The following is a 22,282-nucleotide window of genomic DNA, read 5'->3' as shown; positions in this document are numbered from 1 at the left end:
ATGTTAATTTGTCAATTAAGTTACTTGTATTTTTGACTTTGTACGTCAAGTATTACTTGTGCCATAATTAGAACTTTATATCATAATTCGGACTCATAGTTATTAGCTACTTATGTCATGCTTTTTAAAATCAGTAATGGGTGATTCATACCTAACCCTGACTGACGTCATAATGACATTTATATCGTATAATGTGTGCTTAAATATGAAGCTGTGTGAGTGAGTGAGAGAGTTTTTATGTTAGCGTGTGTGTGTGTGTGTGTGTGTGTGTGTTTAAGTGTGTGTACTGAACTTTACCCATAAGGTGATTCCTCTGGTGATTCTCACACTGAGGGTCAAAGTTCACACTGACTCTGACGAGTGTGTGAGAATCACACCATATTCTCATATTCAATTATATATAGTTTAAATGAAGCCAGTTTAACAACCTGCTTTTCTCCTTTTTTTGCTGTGAGACATTCATGTTGTAACACTAACAGTCGTTATGAAGAGTGGCTCAAAGACAGGACGTGCGCCTGCGCATCAGTACACGTGTCAGTCTGCGCATGCGCGGCCGTCCTACACGTGTTGCACAGAAGTCTTCCCAAAGAAAGTTTGCGAGTGTTTGCCGGCCGGCCTCATCGTTTTTCTCAGTGTCTCGGGACTTCACTCGCCTCCATGCCGCCGACGATACACCGCGGTTCGACAGCCGGTGAGTTCGGATCGGTTCTGATGCAACAGGTGACGCGTGCACGCGCTTCATCGGCACCAGCCGGGAGCTGTCAAACTCAATCTGATTTATGCAAATACTAATTGTATTTTTAATGTAGTGTGTGACCTGTGCTTGAGCTCTGAGTTCATAGAGAAATGACGATATTTTGATTAGTTTAAGCATCTCACGCTTTGATCTCTTGTGTTTTGATGGTGTGCACGCACGCTTTCTGCATTTAAATGAACCATTTTTTTTGCTCAAAATTCACTAAAGATTATTCAAAAATATTTTTAATCCTGATTGCACATAGTTTTAGATTTTGTTTTAATCATTGTCACTGACTTATAATTTAAATTGTTATAAAACAGTTATGAATTGAATCATATCTTCTGTAGAGCTGGTTTACAGCTGAAAATGATTGCGTGTCATATTTGATGAAGTTTCATTATTTTGTTATTTTCCTCTTTATTGACGTGAAGCTTCTTTTTATAGTCTGTCATGTAGCATTACACAAGTAAAGCTGACTGTGTGTGTGTGTGTGTGTGTGTGTGTGTGTGTGGAGCAGGAAGAGCGCCGTCTCTCCGGGATGAACTCGAGCAGCTCCTGCATCAGAGGATTCTGGTTCTGGACGGAGGAATGGGAACGATGATCCAGCAGAGGAACCTGGAAGAGGAAGATTTCAGAGGTCAAGAGTTCAAAGGTCATCCCAAGAGTCTGAAGGGCAATAATGACCTGCTGAGCATCACTCAGCCGGACGTCATCTACAGCATCCACAAGGTCTGTGTGTGACACCACTGGCCACGGTCGGTCCCCTCTCTGAAACTGTGCGTGGGATCCGCGGTAAACGTGAATCTGCGGACAAAATATCGTACATCAAAAAATATTCAGGCGTATAAACCCGTACGTACGCCAGAATCCCCTTTATAACCCGTCAGAGGAAGAGTGTGTCCACATGCGTCTCCTCCCCGAAATAACCATATATGAGCTGACAACGCCTCGTTTACCATATCCTCATCTGCATATCATTTGCATATCCTCATCTGGATATTTTTTCGTTCATTGCACTAGTTTCTAACGGTGTGTGTGTGTGTGTGTGTGTGTGCAGGAGTATCTGGAGGCCGGCGCGGACCTCATCGAGACCAACACCTTCAGTAGCACCAGCATCGCTCAGCAAGACTACGGCCTGGAGGATCTGGTGAATGTTTGTCATTAAAGTGCTCCTGTATTACTGAATGTAAAAGCTCAAGTTTTTGGCTCCTAAAAGAAAGAAGCGATTCTGAACTGAACAGAGTCATCAGTAATTCAGTCGCACTTCCTGCGTGGAATTGTAACTAATTAGCATAATTTCCGCCTGTGGTCCTGAATGGCTGAGCAGCGTCTCTTAGCTCCGCCCTCAAACACTAGTGTATCTGAGACTGGAAGAGTTCGGCTCGTGTTCATGTTTTCTGAGATTGATACGGTGAAACCCACGCCATCGTCACTGTTCAGATCACTGTGATCAAGAGCTGAGATTCAGATATGATAATGAGCGTTCGCTTCCTGACCAATCAGAGCAGAGCAGCTCTCAGAGAGGCGGAGCTTAGAGAGGCAGAGTCCTTGATGGAAGTGATTGACAGTACAGTGTTCATGACTTCACATGCTTCTGAACAACATTAGCAAGACAGGGCGCTTTAAATGATAAAGCATGACTTGTCGAGTCAGTAACGTGTGTGTGTGTGTGTGTGTGTGTCAGGCGTATCGGCTGAATAAAGCGTCTGCTGAACTGGCCCGGAGAGCGGCTGATGATGTCACAGCTCAAACAGGTCACACACACGGCAGTCTCTCTTCATCTGATGGTAGCGTGACGTTCGTAGCGTTCGTGACGGTGTTGTTGTCGTTGGCAGGTTGTAAGCGGTTTGTTGCAGGAGCTTTGGGGCCAACCAATAAAACCCTGTCTGTGTCGCCGTCAGTGGAGAGACCCGACTACAGGAACATCAGTAAGACTGTGTGTGTGTGTGTGTGTGTGTGTGTGTGTCGCCGTCAGTGGAGAGACCCGACTACAGGAACATTAGTAAGACTGTGTGTGTGTGTGTGTGTGTGTGTGTCGCCGTCAGTGGAGAGACCCGACTACAGGAACATCAGTAAGACTGTGTGTGTGTGTGTGTGTGTGTGTGTGTGCGTGTGTGTCGCCGTCAGTGGAGAGTGTGTGTGTGCGTGTTCAGTGTTAGGGTAACATCTGTGCTGCTGTTTGTCACGCATGACTTGAGTGTGTGTGTGTGTGTGTGTGTGTGTGTGTGTTCAGCGTTCGATGAGCTGGTGGAGGCGTATGAGGAGCAGGTGAAGGGTTTGCTGGATGGAGGTGCTGATGTTCTGCTGGTGGAAACCATCTTTGATACAGCTAATGCAAAGGTACGAGGACCTGACACACACCTGACTAGAGCCCTGCACAAGCCTCAAATCTAGGCCCTAGCCCGGCCCGTGTCCGACAGCTCATCAGAATGATCAGCCCGAGTCCGACCCGAGCCCGTTATTAAAAAAACACCTACACAGCCCGCCCTGTTGCAGCAGTCATTTAAACACACATGTTTTGTCCTCAATGGCAAAGTAGTTACCGTTTAGATCATTTTAATTTCTTTATAAAGTTAATTAAGACTAATGTTTCTTTTTATTTATTTTTTTATGACGACAGCGAGTTAAACATGTTTGATCCATTTATAGCCTCTCAAATCAACACTTTACTTGGCTACAATAAAATCCATAGATATAAAACAACTTAAACATATTCACACAGACAATTAACGTTAGTTTAAACGTTTGTTAAACGTTTATTGTCATTTTTGAAAAGCTGAGGCAAACTGCTCTGTTACAATACAATACAGAGAATGCAATTTAAACAAATCAAATAAATTACATTAAAAACAAACATGCAGGTTATATTATCTTACCTCAATCAAGTCTTCACTACAGAACATGGCCATTCGTATTTCCAAAAGTTTCCAACAGACTCATGAAACTAAAGTCCAATCAAACAAAAAACAACAAGACCACCTCCTAAACAGTCTCTTACAGAGCAGCGTGCAGGAAAAGCACAGCATCCACCTCGGAAAGTTTTAATCCAGTCGTACTTTTTCCAGCTGCGCTGAAGTCACGCTCAGGCGGGACACTGAACACAGAACGAGCCGGTCGCGCGGATCCCTGCGTGTGCGTGCCGTGAACAGACTGTCAGTCATATATGTCAGTGTGATAGGTTATAAAACGTCTTTCTATGTTTGCTTTTCAATAGTCATCTTCTCATATTTTATTTTAAGTAATATCTAAAATAGGCTATAAAAAGATAAGCCTAAAACAGGCCCGAGGCCCGGCCCGCGTGTCAACTATGACCTTAAAATTGGCCCGAGGAGTGTAAATAAGTCGTGGCTCGTGACACACACCTGACACACACACCCCTGAGGATTTCCCTGCTTCCTGACTCATCAGCAATTCACCTCATCAACTCTTCTCAAGCAGGGCTCAAGATGAATTAATTGATGTGTAATTAATTAGTGTGATGTTTCTGTATGATTGACTGGTGTGTGTTTCCATCAGGCGGCTTTATTTGCAATCGACAGACTGTTTGAAGACACTTATGAACCTCGACCGGTGTTAGTAAGTCACTCACTCTACCTCATCTCCTCACCTGTGTGTGTGTGTGTGTGTGTGTGTGTGTGTGTGTGTGAGAGAGTATAAACAAGAAAATATGATTAACTAATATCCTGAAACGTGTGTGTGTGTGTGTGTGTGTGTGTGTGTAGATTTCCGGCACTATCGTGGATAAGAGCGGACGCACACTCTCCGGTCAGACGGGCGAGGCGTTCGTCATCAGCATGTCTCACGCTCAACCGCTGTGGTGAGAATCTTCATCATCATCATCATCATCTTCAGTCTCTGCAGTGACTCTGTGTTCTCTGACGTGTGTTCTCGTGTTCTCTGACGTGTGTTCTCGTGTTCTCTGACGTGTGTTCTCGTGTTCTCTGATGTGTGTTCTCTGACGTGTGTTCTCGTGTTCTCTGACGTGTGTTCTCGTGTTCTCTGACGTGTGTTCTCGTGTTCTCTGATGTGTGTTCTCTGACGTGTGTTCTCGTGTTCTCTGATGTGTGTTCTCTGACGTGTGTTCTCGTGTTCTCTGATGTGTGTTCTCGTGTTCTCTGACGTGTGTTCTCTGACGTGTGTTCTCGTGTTCTCTGACGCGTGTTCTCTGACGTGTGTTCCAGCATCGGCCTGAACTGCGCTCTGGGAGCCAGTGAGATGCGGCCCTTCATCGAGGCCATCGGGAAGAGCACAGGCGCCTTCGTCATCTGTTACCCGAACGCTGGTGAGCCTCACACACACACACACACACACACACCACTGTTGATGAGTAACGCTGGATACACACACACAACCAGTCAAATAAAGAATATTTCACAATATTACAGTTTTTTTAATCAAATAAACACAGCTGTGGCGAGCAGAAGAGATTTCTTTTAAAAGCATAAAAATCTCACTGATCCACAACTTTAGACTGGCAGTGTGTGTGTGTGTGTGTGTGTGTGTGTGTGTGTGTGATGTTATGATGAAATATGGAGTTATTAGCTGGACGTTTCTGTCCAGCACTGCATGTGTTGAGTGTTGTGTGTCTCTGATCTGTGTTTTCAGGGCTTCCCAACACATTCGGAGGCTACGACGAGACGCCCGAGGTCACAGCGGGGCATATAAAGGTAGCGCAGCGATACACTGACGTGTGTGTGTGTGTGTGTGTGTGTGGAGTTTCTCATGACACACACACTGTTTTCTTGCAGGAGTTCGCTGTGGACGGTTTGGTGAATATTGTTGGCGGCTGCTGCGGAACGACACCCGATCACATCCGGTGTGTGTGTGTGTGTGTGTGTGTGTGTGTGTGTGTGTGTGTGTGTGTGTGTGTGTGTGTGTGTGAGATTCATCCTGACGTCGGAGTGTGTGCTAGTGTTGAGATGGCTGAACTGCAGTGTGTGTGTGTGTGTGTTTCAGGGCGATTGCTGAAAGTGTGCGTCATGTGAAGCCCAGAGTTCCTCCCACAGACGTGTTCAGGGATTATATGCTTCTGTCAGGTGCGTCTCAGAGCTTCTACCAGACTCAACTCCTCATGTCTCCAGTTTAACTCTCTGGACTACAGACGCAGATTATTGACTTCAGAACATCAGTGTAAAACACTCACAGAGGTTCAGGTTTAGTGTAGAGCAAATGCACTGAAGTAGATGTTTTTATTTTATAATATACATATATATATATATATATATATATGAAGAGTTCAGATGCAAAAGCCTCTAAATGCCATTTGAAATTTTCTTCTTTAATGATGATTTTTATCAAACTTGTATATTTAAGTTCAGTGATTTCACTTAAATAACAATTAATAGGTAATTATCATTGCCATTTAAGTGAAATTACTGAACTTAAATATACAAGCTTGATAAAAATCATCATTAAAGAAGAAAATTTCAAATGGCACTAAGAGGCTTTTGCATCTGAACTCTTCATATATAAATATACGAATTTAACACACAAACACACTCTCTCTCTCTCTCACACACACACACTCACACACACACACACACACTCTCACTCTCCACATGCGATATTGTGTGTGTGTGTGTGTGTCAGGTCTGGAGCCGTTCAGGATCGGCCCGTACACAAACTTCGTGAACATCGGTGAGCGCTGCAACGTCGCCGGATCGCGCAGGTTTGCCAAGCTCATCATGGCGGGACAATATGAGGTTTGATTTACAGACAGAACACACATTCTTTTATTATTAAATTTTGTTACAAAAAAGATGTGTAACTTTAAGAAATAATCTCTCTGTCTCTCAGGAGGCGTTGAGCATCGCTAAAGCCCAGGTGGAGATGGGCGCTCAGGTTCTGGACATCAACATGGACGAGGGGATGCTGGACGGATGCGCTGCGATGACCCGCTTCTGTAACCTGATCTCCTCTGAGCCCGACATCGCCAAGGTCCAGCTAACACACACACACATTCACATGAAGCTCCAACTGACCCGGTGACCTCTGCTGACCTCTGACCTCTGCAGGTGCCGCTGTGCATCGACTCGTCGAACTTCGCCGTGATCGAGGCGGGTCTGAAGTGCTGTCAGGGCAAGGGCATCGTGAACAGCATCAGCCTGAAGGAGGGCGAGGAGGAGTTCCTGCGGCGCGCCCGTCTGGTCCGTCGCTACGGCGCCGCGGTGGTCGTCATGGCCTTCGATGAGGAAGGACAGGTGCGGGACTGGCAGAGGACAGTTTCTGTGGATTTGTTGTTGATTGCAATTTTTATCAAAGTTGGGAACCAAACAATTTTGGACCCCATTGACCCCATTGTTTAAACAAAATCAAATAGTTAGTAATGAACTGTGCCATGATTGTTTGTGCTGTAGTGTTTCCCAACCCTGTTCCTGGCGGCACACCAACACTCGCGTATTCTTTGTCTCCCTTATCAAACACACCTGATTCAACCCATCAGCTCATTAACCCATCTGATTATGAGCTGATGAGTTGAATCAGGTGTGTTTGATTAGGGAGACAAAGAACACGCGCAGGAACAGGGTTGGGAAACACAGCTGTATATGACCTGTTTCATCAATGACAAATATGCGTCAGTTGATTAGTTGGTTCAAATTGTGAATTATATGCATTTCAAATATGCATAACTCTTAAATAGGTGTAAATATACATTTTAAAAGATCATGTTCTGTTTTAGGCCTCGTTTTATTTAATTCCCTGTAAAGTCTCCTTCATGTTTACAGTACAGATTTTCTCAAAGCAGCTTTACAGAGATAACAGGAAATAATAAGATTGTACAGCAGATCTAGAAGGAAGTTAATGTCCAGCTTGATTGTATATGTTGTGTGTGTGTGTGTGTGTGTGTGTGTGTGTGTGTGTGTGAAGCAGAGAGAGACCTTGACCTACCATACAGACACTACATGCTAAATATAAAAAACTCCTCTAATAATGAGTGTGAGTGAATCTGCTGACGTGTGTGTGTGTGTGTGTGTGTGTGTGTGTGTGTGTGTGTGTGTGTGTGTGTGTGTGTGTGTGTCCAGGCGACTGAAACGGATCAGAAGGTGCGGATCTGTACGAGAGCCTATCAGCTCCTGATCAGTGAGGCGGGCTTCAACCCCAATGACATCATCTTTGACCCGAACATCCTGACCATCGGCACCGGCATGGAGGAGCACTGCATGTACGCCGTCAACTTCATCAAAGCCACACGCACCATCAAGGTCTGTCTCTCACACACACACACACACACAAATAATGTTTTTAAGTGGACATAAATAAGTTGTTAAATGTGTGTGTAGGAGAGTCTGCCGGGCGCGAGGATCAGCGGTGGCCTCTCCAACCTCTCGTTCTCCTTCAGAGGGATGGAGGTCATCAGGGAAGCCATGCATGGAGTGTTTCTCTACCACGCCATCAAGGTCAGTCTCAGCTCAGTTTCAGTCTCGACTCAGTCTCAGCTAGGGATGGGTATCGTTAAGGTTTTATCAGTATTACTACTCTTACCAATACCGCTTATCGATCCGGTACTTTAACGGTATTCTTATCGGTTCTTTTTGGTGTTTTTATTTTTTTTTTTTTAATTATTATTATTTTTTGTTTTTAAGAATTAAGAACATAATTAAACTTTATATTTTGAAATGTAAAATAGAAAAAGCAAAACGAAGAAAAATATCTTTTTGTTATGCAGCAGTGTGCAGGCTTTTTTTGTTTATACAAAAAGGACACATAAGAAAAAAAACAAGTACAAACACAAGAATACAATTAATCAAAGATACAAATTATATACTAACATATCTTTTCAGGTAATTGTTTCTGTCTGAAAAGAAACCTAGTAATCAAATCTAAAATAGCACTGTATAGTTTATCATAGATAGATTAATGCTTATTAAATCTAAAGTTACTCATTCAAAAGCTGTGAGTGATTTTTTTCTGCCTTTTGTTGTTTGATTTGCATTAATGGCTGAATCGTCAGCAGGTTTAGGCTATTAGACTGCTGCCCCTTTAAGACCGAGTGCAGATCTAATCGGTAACTGATGCACCATCATTTTCTCCCTATTATTTACGTCCATTTAAGACATAATTGTGTTTAAGTGAATAAACTGTGTTTAAGTGAATCTCAGAGCTGGTCTTTTTGACATTTTTATGTATATTTGATAGTTAAGGACACACAAAGCCCAAGTATAGGCTACTTTTCTTGTCTCGTTGCAGTCCGTTTCGGAGCGCGCACCGCCTTGTGAACAGCGTCTCTTGCGCAGGCTTTTGTGTTTTTATTAGTCATTTTTTTTTTATCTTAACAGCATTTTGCAACAATAATAATAATAATAATAATAATAATAATAATTCGTTATATTTATATAGCGCTTTTCTGGACACTCAAAGCGCTTCACATAGACAATCGCCGATCGTGCTGATTCTGATGGTTACATTTGGGTTTTAGGAAGAACTGACAGCGCTCCGCAGTGCTGTGAAGTAACATTAAAAAAAGTTAAGCTGGACAGATCGTCTCGTTTTTTTAACGGTTTTATCTCAAATATCTTCTTTTTATAATCTTTGGAAGCCGAAATATGAAATATATTAGAATAATACCCCACATCTAAAGTGTAACCACGTTGAATGTTTAGTTCTGTCCTCATTGTCACTCATTAAGCAAGGGCTGTCGTGTTGCGCGTGCTGTGGCTTTGCGTGAGAGATCTCTCTCTCTCTTCTCTCTCTCTCTTCTGAACTGCGAAATGCGAATTGCAAATTTGCATCACAGACAAATGGTTTAATTAAAATATAGTTTATATATAGAAATGGCTGGCGATATAAACATTTTCAAAATATCGTCTTTATAGGAATAATAAATAATAGCCTAACTTACGTGTATTTACTTAATTTCTCCAGTACCGACAGCAGAACCGATAACGTCCGAGCTTATCGATACAGCGTTTTTTTTAAAATTCAGTACCGGGGCCCGTTTAATACCGGGTTTCGGTACCCATCCCTAGTCTCAGCTCAGTCTTAGTCTCGACTCAGTCTCAGCTCAGTATCAGTCTCGTCTCAGCTCAGTCTTGTTTCAGTCTCAGTCTCGGTTCAGTCTCAGCTCAGTTTCAGTCTCGACTCAATCTTGTCTCAGCTCAGTATTGTCTCGACTCTGTCTCGACTCAATCTCAGCTCAGTCTCGTCTCAGTCTTGTCTCAGACTTAGCTTAGCTCAGCCTCAGTCTCAGCTCAGTCTTGACTCACTCAGCTCAGTTTCAGTCTTGACTCAGTCTCGTCTCAGGCTCAGTCTCAGCTCAGTCTCGTCTCAGTCTTGACTCAATCTCAGCTCAGTCTCGTCTCAGTCTTTTCTCAGACTCAGCTCAGTCTCAGCTCAGTCTCGTCTCAGTCTTTTCTCAGCTCAGTCTCAGCTCAGTCTCGTCTCAGTCTCAGCTCAGTCTCGTCTCAGTCTCAGCTCAGTCAGTAAAGCAGGTCAGCACTCACTCACACACTAGTGTCCTAGAACTGCAGTCCTGAAACTGAGATCCTGATATTTAATGGATAAGAAGGTTTATCCTTGTACAAACTCGTGAGCAACAGTAAACGTGTGTGTGTGTGTGTGCAGGATGGCATGGACATGGGGATCGTGAACGCTGGTAATCTGCCGGTGTATGACGACATCGATAAAGAGCTCCTGCTGCTCTGTGAGAACATCATCTGGAACCGAGACCCAGACGCCACAGAGAAGCTCCTGCTGTACGCTCAGGTACTGTAGAGCCAGAACCACAACCCGAGACCCGTACCATCCACTCAGAACCAGAACCATCCTCTCTAAACCAGAACCCGAGACCCGTACCATCCGCTCAGAACCAGAACCATCCGCTGAATCATGCCAAGAGATCTCAGATCAGCGGAGAGGGTCATGAACTGTGGTGTCCGTCTGTGTTCCTCATGTTGATGTGTTCTGCTGTGTGTAGAATAACGCTAAAGGAGGAAAGAAGGTGGTTCAGACGGATGAGTGGAGGAAGAGCAGCGTGGAGGAGCGGCTGGAGTACGCACTCATCAAGGTCAGTTCACACACACACACTTCACTGCCCATAACACACAATCAGAAGATTGAGAGACCAGACCAAGCTCAACCTTCCCGCCTCTCTCCTGAATGGACTCTGAGTGAGTTAGCCTGCAGTTCCTCCTCTGGCCACTAGAGACTCACTCCCATAGACCCGCATGTTCAAATGCCCAACTTTACAGCAGAAAAACACGTGTTTACAGTCATCGTTTAAATTATATTGAGCCTTAAAGTTCTGCATAATTAAGGGCGTGGCCACTTGAGTGACAGGTGGATTACCGCTGATTAGCCATTTGTGTGCTAGCATTAGCGTCACGTCACCTCAGCTAATCTGCTTTGTTGCACATGTTTGTATTCAGTCTATGGACTAGACATAATGAAGCTGTGTGTGTGTGTGTGTGTGTGTGTGTGTGTGTTCTCAGGGAATAGAGAAGCATGTGGTGGAGGACACGGAGGAGGCTCGTCTTCAGTCGGAGCGGTATCCCCGGCCGCTGCACGTGATCGAGGGGCCGCTCATGAACGGCATGAAGACGGTCGGAGATCTGTTCGGGGCCGGGAAGATGTTCTTACCTCAGGTACTGGAGACACACACACTGATGATGATGAGGAAGATGATGGTATCTTCTCATATTGATTAGCTCGCTTACATCAGCAGAGAAGCTGAAGACATGGAGCAGCTTTAATGTTGTTTCCCAAAGTGCTTCAGTTTATAATTAATACATGCATATAGCGGTGTCACACGTATCACGATACTGGACTCACCATACTATATTATAAATCCCCTTACACAGCTGAGAGAGAGAGAGAGAGAAATAAAAATAAGTTTTAATACAATACAATTTTTTTTTTATTACAAGTGATTCAAAATAAAGTTTCATGAAGAAGATTTAACATCTACTAAAGAGCAACTGAAGCTTCTCTAGTGAACACAAACTCTCTTAGAAAAAATGTGGATTCAAAAATAGTTATTTTATGGTATCGCTGCCAACCCCCTTTTGGACTACTAATTAATAGAGTGTAAATTGATGTTAGATTATGAATACATCAATCTTTTAAAATTTAGAATAACTAATGAAGCATGTAGAATAATAACATGTTAAACTCGTCATGGAAGGGAAGCGGCGCTGGTCTCTTCTCCTCTGTGTCGTATATCGAGTGAAGCGCTTCAGGAACACCAACACATGTGGGCGGGGCTTGATTGTGTCTGTGGGCGGGGCTTGATTTTGTCTGTGAATTGATTTGGATGGTTGTGGTTTGCTATTGGCTGATCTCCTGTGAGTGACAGGTTTTAAGCCCCGCCCACATCATCACAGAAGCTGCAAGAGGAACTGATTGTGATTCAACATTATTAACACAACAATGATGATGTCACCCATAAATCATTTACAATAAACAGCAAAATTCCATAAAAAAACACATATTTGGATTGATGGTGTAAGACAGTAGTGGAGTCCATCACAGGCTGGTGTGTGTGTGTGTGTGTGTGTGTGTGTGTGTCCTCAGGTCATCAAATCGGCGCGTGTGATGAAGAAAGCGGTCGGGCATCTGATTCCCTTCATGGAGAAGGAGAGGCAGGAGAGGATGTCGGGATCTGAGGAAGACACGGTGAGTGTGATGAAGAAGAGGAGCCTGATGATGATCTCAGAGAGCATGATGGGACAGATACTGTGAACTGCTCAGGTGTGTGTGTGTTCTGCAGGACCCGTATCAGGGGACGGTTCTGTTGGCCACGGTGAAGGGAGACGTTCATGATATCGGCAAGAACATTGTGGGAGTCGTGCTGGGATGCAACAACTTCAGGTGTGTGTGTGTGTTTAAGCACTGCTCCTGGCGTGTGATTTGAGGATGGTTTGTATTTAATGGCCGTTCAGTTGCAGCAGATGTTTGAAGACCGGCGAGTAAACACTGCCATCAGTCATTCTAACCCAGCGCTGTGTGTGTGTGTGTGTGTGTGTGTGTGTCCTTAGGGTCATTGATCTAGGAGTGATGATTCCCTGTGACAGAATCCTGCGGGAGGCCATTCAGAACAAAGCAGGTGTGTGTGTGTGTGTGTGTGTGTGTGATCTCCTATGAAAGTAAAATAATGACAAATGTTTTTGAATCAAAAAGCAACATGGTTGAATATTTAATGTTGATTCTGTTTAAAAATGAACCCGAGAATATTGGACAGGCGAAACCCTGAGCGCTGGCCCCATCCCTGTCGTCAGTGTTTATGAATGCGTGACTGTGGTAACTTTACTTCCTCTCTGAACGAGTGTGTAGATGTCATCGGCCTCTCCGGTCTCATCACTCCGTCTCTGGATGAAATGATTCACGTGGCCAAAGAAATGGAGCGTCTGGGCCTGAAGACTCCTCTGCTGATCGGCGGAGCGACCACGTCCAAGTACGACGCAGTTTGACTCTTTTACACGAATCAGTTCACAGTATCATTCTGATTCATGAATCATGGAGAAGAGTCAAACTGAACATCTGTGTCTGCTGCTGCTGTTTAAATAAGAGACACACATCAGTTCGTCAGTTTGGATCTTTTTCATGAATCATTTTGATTCACTGATTCATTTGCATCATCACTCAGAATTATCATATTTTATCATGTTTGAGTGAGATTGATGTAGTTATTGCTTCTAAATGTTTATGTTAATCACACTGATGATGCTCTGAAATTTCAAAATGATCCTGTCAGTTCTTTAGGAGAATATCATGTTCGTTAATTTAGTAAAACGGTTTTACAGTACTGGATGCATCGTCTGGTTACGGTGGATGAACTGACTGGTGTGTGTGTGTGTGTGTGTGTTTTGTCAGGACTCACACAGCGGTGAGAATCGCCCCGCGCTACAGCTCACCCGTCGTTCACGTGTTGGACGCGTCCCGCAGCGTAGTAGTGGTGAGGCACATGTCTCTCTCTCTCTCTCTCTCTCTCTCTCTCAATGACAATGTATACGTATAGCACAGTTTAAAACAGCAGCTGCTGGATGAAGATGATGTGATGAAGATGATGTGATGATGATGATGATGATGTGATGATGTTGATGATATGATGTTGATGATGATGATGATGATTGTGCAGTGCTCTCAGCTGCTGGATGAAGATGATGTGATGATGATGATGTTGATGATATGATGAAGATGATGTGATGTTGATGATGATAATGTTGATGATGAAGATGATGATGATTGTGCAGTGCTCTCAGCTGCTGGATGAAGATGATGTGATAATGATGTTGATGATATGATGAAGATGATGATGTGATGATGATGATTGTGCAGTGCTCTCAGCTGCTGGATGAAGATGATGTGATGATGGTGATGATATGATGATGATGATGATGATGATATGATGATGATGATGTGATGATGATGATTGTGCAGTGCTCTCAGCTGCTGGATGAAGCTGTGCGTGAGGATTTCTTCGAGGAGCTCCGAGACGAGTATGAGGACATCCGACAGGATCATTACGACTCCCTGAAGGTCTGACGGTCACATGACCTGAACTCAGTTCACACTCATTTGTGTAGCGCTTTCACAATGCATATCGTTCCAGAGCTTTACAGGAAATGCATGTGTCTGCAGTTTTACAGTTTGTGTATTGACTGTCCAAATGTTAGAAATGTTTTGTCACCAGCTATGCTTTTCCTCATACAGGGAGTTATTCAGTGTGACAGAAGCTGCAGTGCGCAGACTGAAGTGTGTGTGTGTGTGTGTGTGTGTGTGTGTGTGTGTCCTCCAGGACAGACGCTTCCTGTCTCTGAGTCGAGCGCGAGAGAAGGGCCTTCATGTAGACTGGCTCTCGCAGCCCAGACCAGGTGTGTGTAAACCCCTAACCAGCTGATCACAGGAGCTGTGTGTGTGTGTGTGTGTGTGTGTGTGTGTGTGTGTGTGTGTGTGAGAGTGAGTTTTGTATTATCTCGGTTTCAGGAATGACAGAGAGTTGCTCTACAGTGTTAGTTATATCAGTGTGTGTGTGTGTGTGTGTGTTTTCTCTCAGTGCGGCCGCAGTTCTTGGGCACACGCGTGTTTGACTCGTATGACCTGCGTTCGCTGGTGGACTTCATCGACTGGAAGCCCTTCTTTGACGTGTGGCAGCTGAGGGGCAAATACCCCAACCGCGGATACCCCAAAATATTCAAGGACAAAACCGTGGGTGCGTCTGATTGGCTGGAGGGGCAGCGTACGGAGGTCAGAGGTCAGCGTGGGTGACCTCTCTAACGTGTGTGTGTGTGTTTCAGGAGAGGAGGCTCGGCGTGTCCATGATGACGCTGTGAAGCTGCTGAACCGCTTGATTGACAGCGGAGGTCTTCATGCCCGGGGGATTCTGGGATTCTGGCGCGCTCAGAGCGACGGCGATGACATCATCGTGTACAGTGATGACGACACGTCACATATCGCCACCTTCCACGGCCTCCGACAGCAGGTGATCAAACCATAGACTGTAAAAACACAGTGCGTAGTGTGTGTGACATCACCCATAGTGTTTTTGAACGGAGCCGCGCATCACTCCCGGATAAACGAAAAGTGCAGCGAGGCGGATTAGCTGAGGTGACGTGACGTGAAGGGCAACATTAGCGAAACATGCGAAACGCGCATCACGTGTTCCACTCCTGATGTTTCCACGTGTTCTCCCGCAGGCCGAGAAGGACTCCGCGAGCTCAGAGCCGTACCTGTGTCTGTCGGACTTCGTGGCTCCTCGCGGCAGCGGCGTTCAGGATTACGTGGGTCTGTTCGCAGTGTCCGTGTTCGGAGCGGAAGAGCTCAGCCGCACGTTTGAGCAGCAGAACGACGATTACAACAGCATCATGGTCAAAGCGCTGGCGGACCGACTCGCTGAGGTAAACATTCAGAAGCTGTGTTTCAGCCTCAGGGGAACTTCTAGATTTCTCTCAAATGGTCAAAATCTATGAAAGCTTGTTTCCGCCACAGAATAAAAAATAAATTAGGCAATTGTGACATTTTATCTCAGAATAGCATGATATTAAATTGCCTGTTATAAAGTCACAATTGTGTGTTACAAAGTCAGTATTGTGTTATATAGACAGAATTGAATAGAGTCAGAATTGCGTTATACAGTTATAAAGTGAGATTTGCGTTAGAGAGTCGGAGTCAGAATTGTGTTATAGAATCAGAATTGAATAGAGTCAGAATTATGTTATAGAGTCAGAATTGAATAGAGTCAGAATTATGTTATAGAGTCAGAATTGCGTTATAGAATCAGAATTGTGTTATAGAGTCAGAATTGCATTATAGAGTCAGAATTGCATTATAGAGTCAGAATTGTGTTATAGAGTCAGAATTGCATTATAGAATCAGAATTGTGTTATAGAGTCAGAATTGCATTATAGAATCAGAATTGTGTTATAGAGTCAGAATTGTGTTATAGAGTCAGAATTGCATTATAGAGTCAGAATTGCGTGAGAATTGCGTTATAGAGTCAGAATTGCGTTATAGGGTCAGAATTGCATTATAGAATCAGAATTGTGTTATAGAGTCAGAATTGCATTATAGAGTCAGAATTGCATTATAGAGTCAGAATTGTGTTATAGAGTCAGAATTGCATTATAGAATCAGAATTGTGTTATAGAGTCAGAATTGCATTATAGAATCAGAATTGTGTTATAGAGTCAGAATTGCATTATAGAATCAGAATTGTGTTATAGAGTCAGAATTGTGTTATAGAGTCAGAATTGCATTATAGAGTCAGAATTGCGTGAGAATTGCGTTATAGAGTCAGAATTGCGTTATAGGGTCAGAATTGCATTATAGAATCAGAATTGTGTTATAGAGTCAGAATTGAATAGAGTCAGAATTGCGTTATACAGTTATAAAGTGAGATTTGCGTTAGAGAGTCGGAGTCAGAATTGTGTTATAGAATCAGAATTGAATAGAGTCAGAATTATGTTATAGAGTCAGAATTGAATAGAGTCAGAATTATGTTATAGAGTCAGAATTGCGTTATAGAGTCAGAATTGCATTATAGAATCAGAATTGTGTTATAGAGTCAGAATTGCATTATAGAGTCAGAATTGCATTATAGAGTCAGAATTGTGTTATAGAGTCAGAATTGCATTATAGAATCAGAATTGTGTTATAGAGTCAGAATTGTGTTATAGAGTCAGAATTGCATTATAGAGTCAGAATTGCGTGAGAATTGCGTTATAGAGTCAGAATTGCGTTATAGAGTCAGAATTGCATTATAGAATCAGAATTGTGTTATAGAGTCAGAATTGCATTATAGAGTCAGAATTGCATTATAGAGTCAGAATTGTGTTATAGAGTCAGAATTGCATTATAGAATCAGAATTGTGTTATAGAGTCAGAATTGTGTTATAGAGTCAGAATTGCATTATAGAGTCAGAATTGCGTGAGAATTGCGTTATAGAGTCAGAATTGCGTTATAGAGTCAGAATTGCATTATAGAATCAGAATTGCGTTATAGAGTCAGAATTGCGTTATAGAGTCAGAATTTATTGTGTTATAGAGTCAGAATTGTGTTATAGAGTCAGAATTGAATAGAGTCAGAATTGCATTATAGAATCAGAATTGCGTTATAGTCAGAATTGTGTTATAAAGTCAGAATTGCGTGAGAATTGCGTTATAGAGTCAGAATTGCGTTATAGAGTCAGAATTTATTGTGTTATAGAGTCAGAATTGTGTTATAGAGTCAGAATTATGTTAAAGAGTCAGAATTGAATAGAGTCAGAATTGAATAGAATCAGAATTGCGTTATAGAGTCAGAATTATGTTATAGAGTCAGAATTGTGTTATAGAGTCATAATTGCATTATAGAGTCAGAATTGCGTGAGAATTGCGTTATAGAGTCAGAATTATGTTATAGAGTCAGAATTGTGTTATAGAGTCAGAATTGCATTATAGAGTCAGAATTGCGTGAGAATTGTGTTATAGAGTCAGAATTGCGTTATAGAGTCAGAATTGCTTTATAAAGTCAGAATTGTGTTATAGAGTTAGAATTGCATTATAGAGTCAGAATTGCGTGAGAATTGTGTTATAGAGTCAGAATTGTGTTATAGAGTCAGAATTGCGTTATAGAGTCAGAATTGCTTTATAAAGTCAGAATTGTGTTACAGTCATAAAGTGAGGTTTGTGTTATTGAGTCAGAGAGTCAGAATTGTGTTATAGAATCAGAATTGAATAGAGTCAGAATTGTGTTATAGAGTCAGAATTGCGTTATAGAGTCAGAATTGCGTTATAGAGTCAGAATTGAATAGAGTCAGAATTGCATTATAGAGTCAGAATTGCGTGAGAATTGTGTTATAGAGTCAGAATTGTGTTATAGAGTCAGAATTGTGTTATAGAGTCAGAATTGCGTTATAGAGTCAGAATTGCGTTATAGAGTCAGAATTGCGTTATAGAGTCAGAATTGCGTTATAGAGTCAGAATTGCGTTATAGAGTCAGAATTGAATAGAGTCAGAATTGCGTGTTATTTTGGCGATCTCCATTGTGAGTGTGCAGTTCCAGCGCAGTGTTTGAGTGTGTGTTGCAGTGTTTGAGTGTGTGTTCCTCCACAGGCGTTCGCGGAAGAGCTTCACGCTCGCGTCCGCAGGGACTGGTGGGGTTACAGCGGAGAGGAGGACCTGTCGACCTCTGACCTCCACCGTCTGCGCTACGATGGCATCCGCCCGGCCGCGGGGTATCCCAGCCAACCCGACCACACAGAGAAACTCACCATGTGGAAACTGGCCGACATTCAGGAGAAAACCGGTACGGCAGTGCTGCGCTCCCATTGGCCGAGTGTCTCGCATCGGTGTCGACAGGCACGCTCCTGTTTTCAAACGCTTCGTTTTCTCTCCGCTTTATCTTCTGGCGACACTGAGATGGCGCATCTATCAATGAAAACGAACCTTTTTGAAAACACTCTTCAAAGTGGATAAATGTGAAAACGCCTTAAATACAGGTGTAAGTTTGGTCATGTGACGCATGTTGTACAAACATTCAAGTATACAGTCACACAAATAAGATGTTCAAATTCAATGAAAAGGTATTGGGCATTAAGTGCAGAAATAATCAAAAATTTTAAAAGTAAGTTATGTCAAGTTTAATATAATAGCGAGTGAGAGCGACCTGGACCATCAGTGAATGCTGAGATATTCTGCTAAATAAAACGATCCTGACAGAAGAATTGCGCGATAACTCTATTATTTATTGTTTAATCTTCTGCGAGGGTTTACGGGGAATTAAGCGTTTTCAGCCGTTTTCCGAAAGTTTCTCATCCGCACTGAGACGCCTGAAACACTAGTGTGGACGGAGAGCGCTGTTAAACGGTAACGCCGTTTTCACATGTATCGGGATTACTGTAGACGTGGCCTGAGCTGTGATTGGTCGAACGGTACACACGGCTCACTCACACATCGGCTGCTTTCGTTTGTTTGTGTGATTGTTTGAGGATGCCCTATCCCGTGTGTCTTCATGTTCCGCAGGTATCGCTCTGACCGAGTCTCTGGCCATGAGTCCCGCCGCATCCGTGTCCGGCCTCTACTTCTCCAACCCCAAATCCTGTTATTTCGCCGTGGGGAAAGTGACTCGAGAGCAGGTACGAGCCTCGCGGTGAACAGCGCACAGTGTTGAATGACGGAGTTTGTTTCAGCATGTCCAAGTGAAAAATTCCCAGATTTTTTTATTTATTTAAATAATTATAATTATTTACGTAAGACTTTACTTAAAGTTAATCAATTTATTCCTTTAAAACATCCTCTTTGATCACCAAACCCCGCCTCCACTCACTCACTCAGAGATCCACTGGTTGGCGATCACACGTTGATCTGATTGGTTACAAACTGGTTTGTGACGTCAGAAACACCAGCGATTTCAAAGCGTGTTTTTGAGACTGTCTTTGGTTCACTGCAGTTTTAAGGAGGAAAGACTCAGTAATCAACTCACTTATCAACTTACACATGGTGTGTGTTAAAGCAGATTAATTACACCACATACACACATAAACGACATTAAAAGCTGGATTTTCACCACAGGTGGAGTTATGTATAATCCATTAAAGGGATTCATAATGATCGTTATAATGCATTGTATATTTTCATAAATTATAAACACAGTTAAAATTCACGTTTACATGTAAAATTCATGTAAACAATGCATTATACTTTCTAACGGTGTTCAATAAATAGAACAAATATCTATAATAATTTATTCATGAGATCATACAATGCATTATAAGGTGCGTTACAAAGCATAAATAATGCATTACAAATTATTTTAGAATGACACATTTCACATTGGGTCATGCACACACTGCAGTGGGACTTTGGTCAAAAATGTGAGACGCAAGAATGTTGCTATGGTTACCAAGCTGTCAATCATAACAAACTCAGTATTGAGGGCTCTCTCTCTCACACACACACACACACTCTGTCTCTCGGGCAGGTGGAGGACTACGCGCAGAGGAAGCAGATGACGGTGTGTGAGGTGGAGCGCTGGTTGGGTCCGATCCTGGGCTACGACACCGACTGACGGCTCCAGAACGCTCTCCTGCTGTGACGGACCTCCGCTCGCTCGGTTCTGGTGCTGAACGCCGTCTCTTATCTTCACACTGCAGAGGTGCCGTCAGAGCGCCGCTTTTAACTACAGTTCTGTTTTTAACGGAACCGTGACCAACACACTTTATTTTTAGGCCTGGGGGTTTACAGGTTGATTTCTAATGAAACTGTATTAGATTTACAGAAAATAATGGTTAGAAACACAATCTTAACTTAACGACTCGTGCAGATCCTTTAATTATTTCTTTTATTTTCTGATGTCATCATAGAAACGGATCAGTTCTTTTAGACATTGTAAATTCAGTATTAACTTTCTGTGTTTGACTTTATGCTCAAATGTGTGTGTCTGAGGTCCATAAGAGCAAACGCCTAGTTTTAGTGTTAATATTAGAATATAAGAACCGTTATTAGTTTTTACAATTTTTAATTTTAATTTTACAGTTTTGTTGATTTCACACCTGAGAAAAACATTGTGAAAATTTCTGATAAGATGACTGTTGAAAGATGTATTCCTATATTTTCATATAAATCTGCACTAAATCAAAACTCTGTGTTTGTTATGGTTGTAATTGTGTAACTATATTTAGACCAATGAGATTATTACCTGATCATTCAGGTTTCAGATCATCAGGTTTAGTTCACACATTCTCACATTATAACTTTACTCTCATATTTCTATCCTAATTTTATCCTTTTACTTTTAAATGAATCATTTGATAGTGCAATGATAATGTTGTACTTATGTTTAAAAAGATACCTGCCCGTTAATTAAAGACACTAAAATATGAATGTGTAATATTAGCCAGTTCTAGTGTTAGAGTTTAGAAAGAGTTAACACAGTCTATGGAAGGTTCTTCTTTCCATTAATGATTCATGAGTCTGAAGCATATTTTTGTTTTCTTAGTCAAAACCTGTAAGAATTGTAATCATGTATTATAATATCACATTTATAATATCTCAGTTTAGATGGGATGTAATACTAATAGACAACATGAGTGTCACTTTATAGTTGCACTCATTGTGTAAATTCAGTGATTTTATCTTAACATTTCAATAATTTATAAACACTGTTCCCACTTGGTTATTTTTGGGAACCTTGGCTGAACGTTCTGAAGGATATTAAGTTTTAGTTTTACAACCAAATTAAATGTAATTTTTCATTAACAGCGTGTATTATGCAGTTTATTAAAACCTGGTTATGATAAGTCAAAACGCATTATAATTTTCGGATAAATCCAATAACGTCTGTAGTATAAAAAGCATACAGATCATCATCATCATACGTGTTTGTTAGTAATGCGCGAGCTCCTGTTTTCCACAGAAAGGCGCGAACTCGGGTAGCAGTAATTTAAACATAACGGTCATTTCGTTTTGCTGACTGACTAACATTACTTTATCGACCTCTTTATGGAATAGTTACTTAAAATTAATATATTATACACGTGATTATCGTGTGATTTCAGAGAGATTTGACACGTCTAATTGAGGAGAAAACGAAGTCAACAGAGAAGTTTTTTTTGTTTGTTTTTTACTGACCAAAAGAGAGAAGAACATCCCGCTAATGCAGTGGTAAGAAATGAATGCAATGTAGTTGTTAGCTAATAATTTTAATGTCTGTGAATAAGTTTAATTTAAAAAAAATTGTATTGAAGCCAGCGTTATTTGGCGCTTAACGTAAAACCAGCTTAGAGTGTAAATCTGTGAATCAGTTTTTTCATTAACATATTAATGGACTCGATTAAAAATAATAAAAAAACGAACGTTCCCGGAACATTGTAAATTACAAAAATGTATAGCTGGGCCATAATTTCAACTTTTATTTTTATTTTTCTAAATATTATACTGTCATTAAACATAAAAAGTAGAAATTATGACTTTTCGACTTTTTGGGTCATAATTAAGCTTGATTTCTTATTATAGGGTATGCCAGAAATAGGCTTCCATACGATGAACTCGTTTTATATTCATGGACATATTCGTTTACATTCATACCTCAAAATGTTTTAAATTCTGTTTCTGTCCTGGGGCCAGTTGCAT

General features: G+C 42.0%; 1 protein-coding gene across 3 annotated transcripts; it reads left to right on the top strand.

The window, feature by feature from the left end:
* Nucleotides 1-528: 528 nt before the first annotated feature.
* On the top strand, nucleotides 529-20,791 carry mtr (5-methyltetrahydrofolate-homocysteine methyltransferase). Of its 3 annotated transcripts, none has more exons than XM_089122452.1 (33): nucleotides 529-691; nucleotides 1,254-1,468; nucleotides 1,797-1,886; nucleotides 2,424-2,493; nucleotides 2,575-2,667; nucleotides 2,973-3,079; nucleotides 4,256-4,315; nucleotides 4,462-4,556; nucleotides 4,921-5,021; nucleotides 5,345-5,406; nucleotides 5,488-5,555; nucleotides 5,696-5,775; nucleotides 6,329-6,441; nucleotides 6,536-6,676; nucleotides 6,754-6,939; nucleotides 7,762-7,941; nucleotides 8,020-8,136; nucleotides 10,301-10,441; nucleotides 10,653-10,742; nucleotides 11,167-11,319; nucleotides 12,248-12,349; nucleotides 12,444-12,544; nucleotides 12,712-12,779; nucleotides 13,007-13,127; nucleotides 13,547-13,628; nucleotides 14,114-14,212; nucleotides 14,472-14,547; nucleotides 14,730-14,885; nucleotides 14,971-15,155; nucleotides 15,370-15,570; nucleotides 18,266-18,458; nucleotides 19,175-19,287; nucleotides 20,133-20,791. In XM_089122452.1, exons 1-33 carry the CDS (start codon nucleotides 658-660, stop codon nucleotides 20,217-20,219), a joined length of 3,780 nt encoding a protein of 1,259 aa, XP_088978578.1. In that variant the 5' UTR covers nucleotides 529-657; the 3' UTR covers nucleotides 20,220-20,791. The 3 variants fall into 3 exon arrangements, with proteins under 3 accessions (XP_088978578.1, XP_088978577.1, XP_088978579.1); XM_089122451.1 differs by having other exon boundaries at nucleotides 532-691; nucleotides 1,257-1,468; XM_089122453.1 differs by lacking the exons at nucleotides 529-691; nucleotides 1,254-1,468; nucleotides 1,797-1,886; nucleotides 2,424-2,493; nucleotides 2,575-2,667 and adding an exon at nucleotides 2,738-2,811.
* The last annotated feature ends 1,491 nt before the right edge of the window (nucleotides 20,792-22,282 follow it).

Source organism: Pimephales promelas, chromosome 17 (genome assembly GCF_988280905.1).
Source record: "Pimephales promelas chromosome 17, fPimPro1.hap1.1, whole genome shotgun sequence".
Taxonomy (NCBI): Eukaryota; Metazoa; Chordata; class Actinopteri; order Cypriniformes; family Leuciscidae; genus Pimephales; species Pimephales promelas.
Note: the sequence above shows the minus strand (reverse complement) of the source record. Positions and strands in the feature narration are given on the sequence as shown.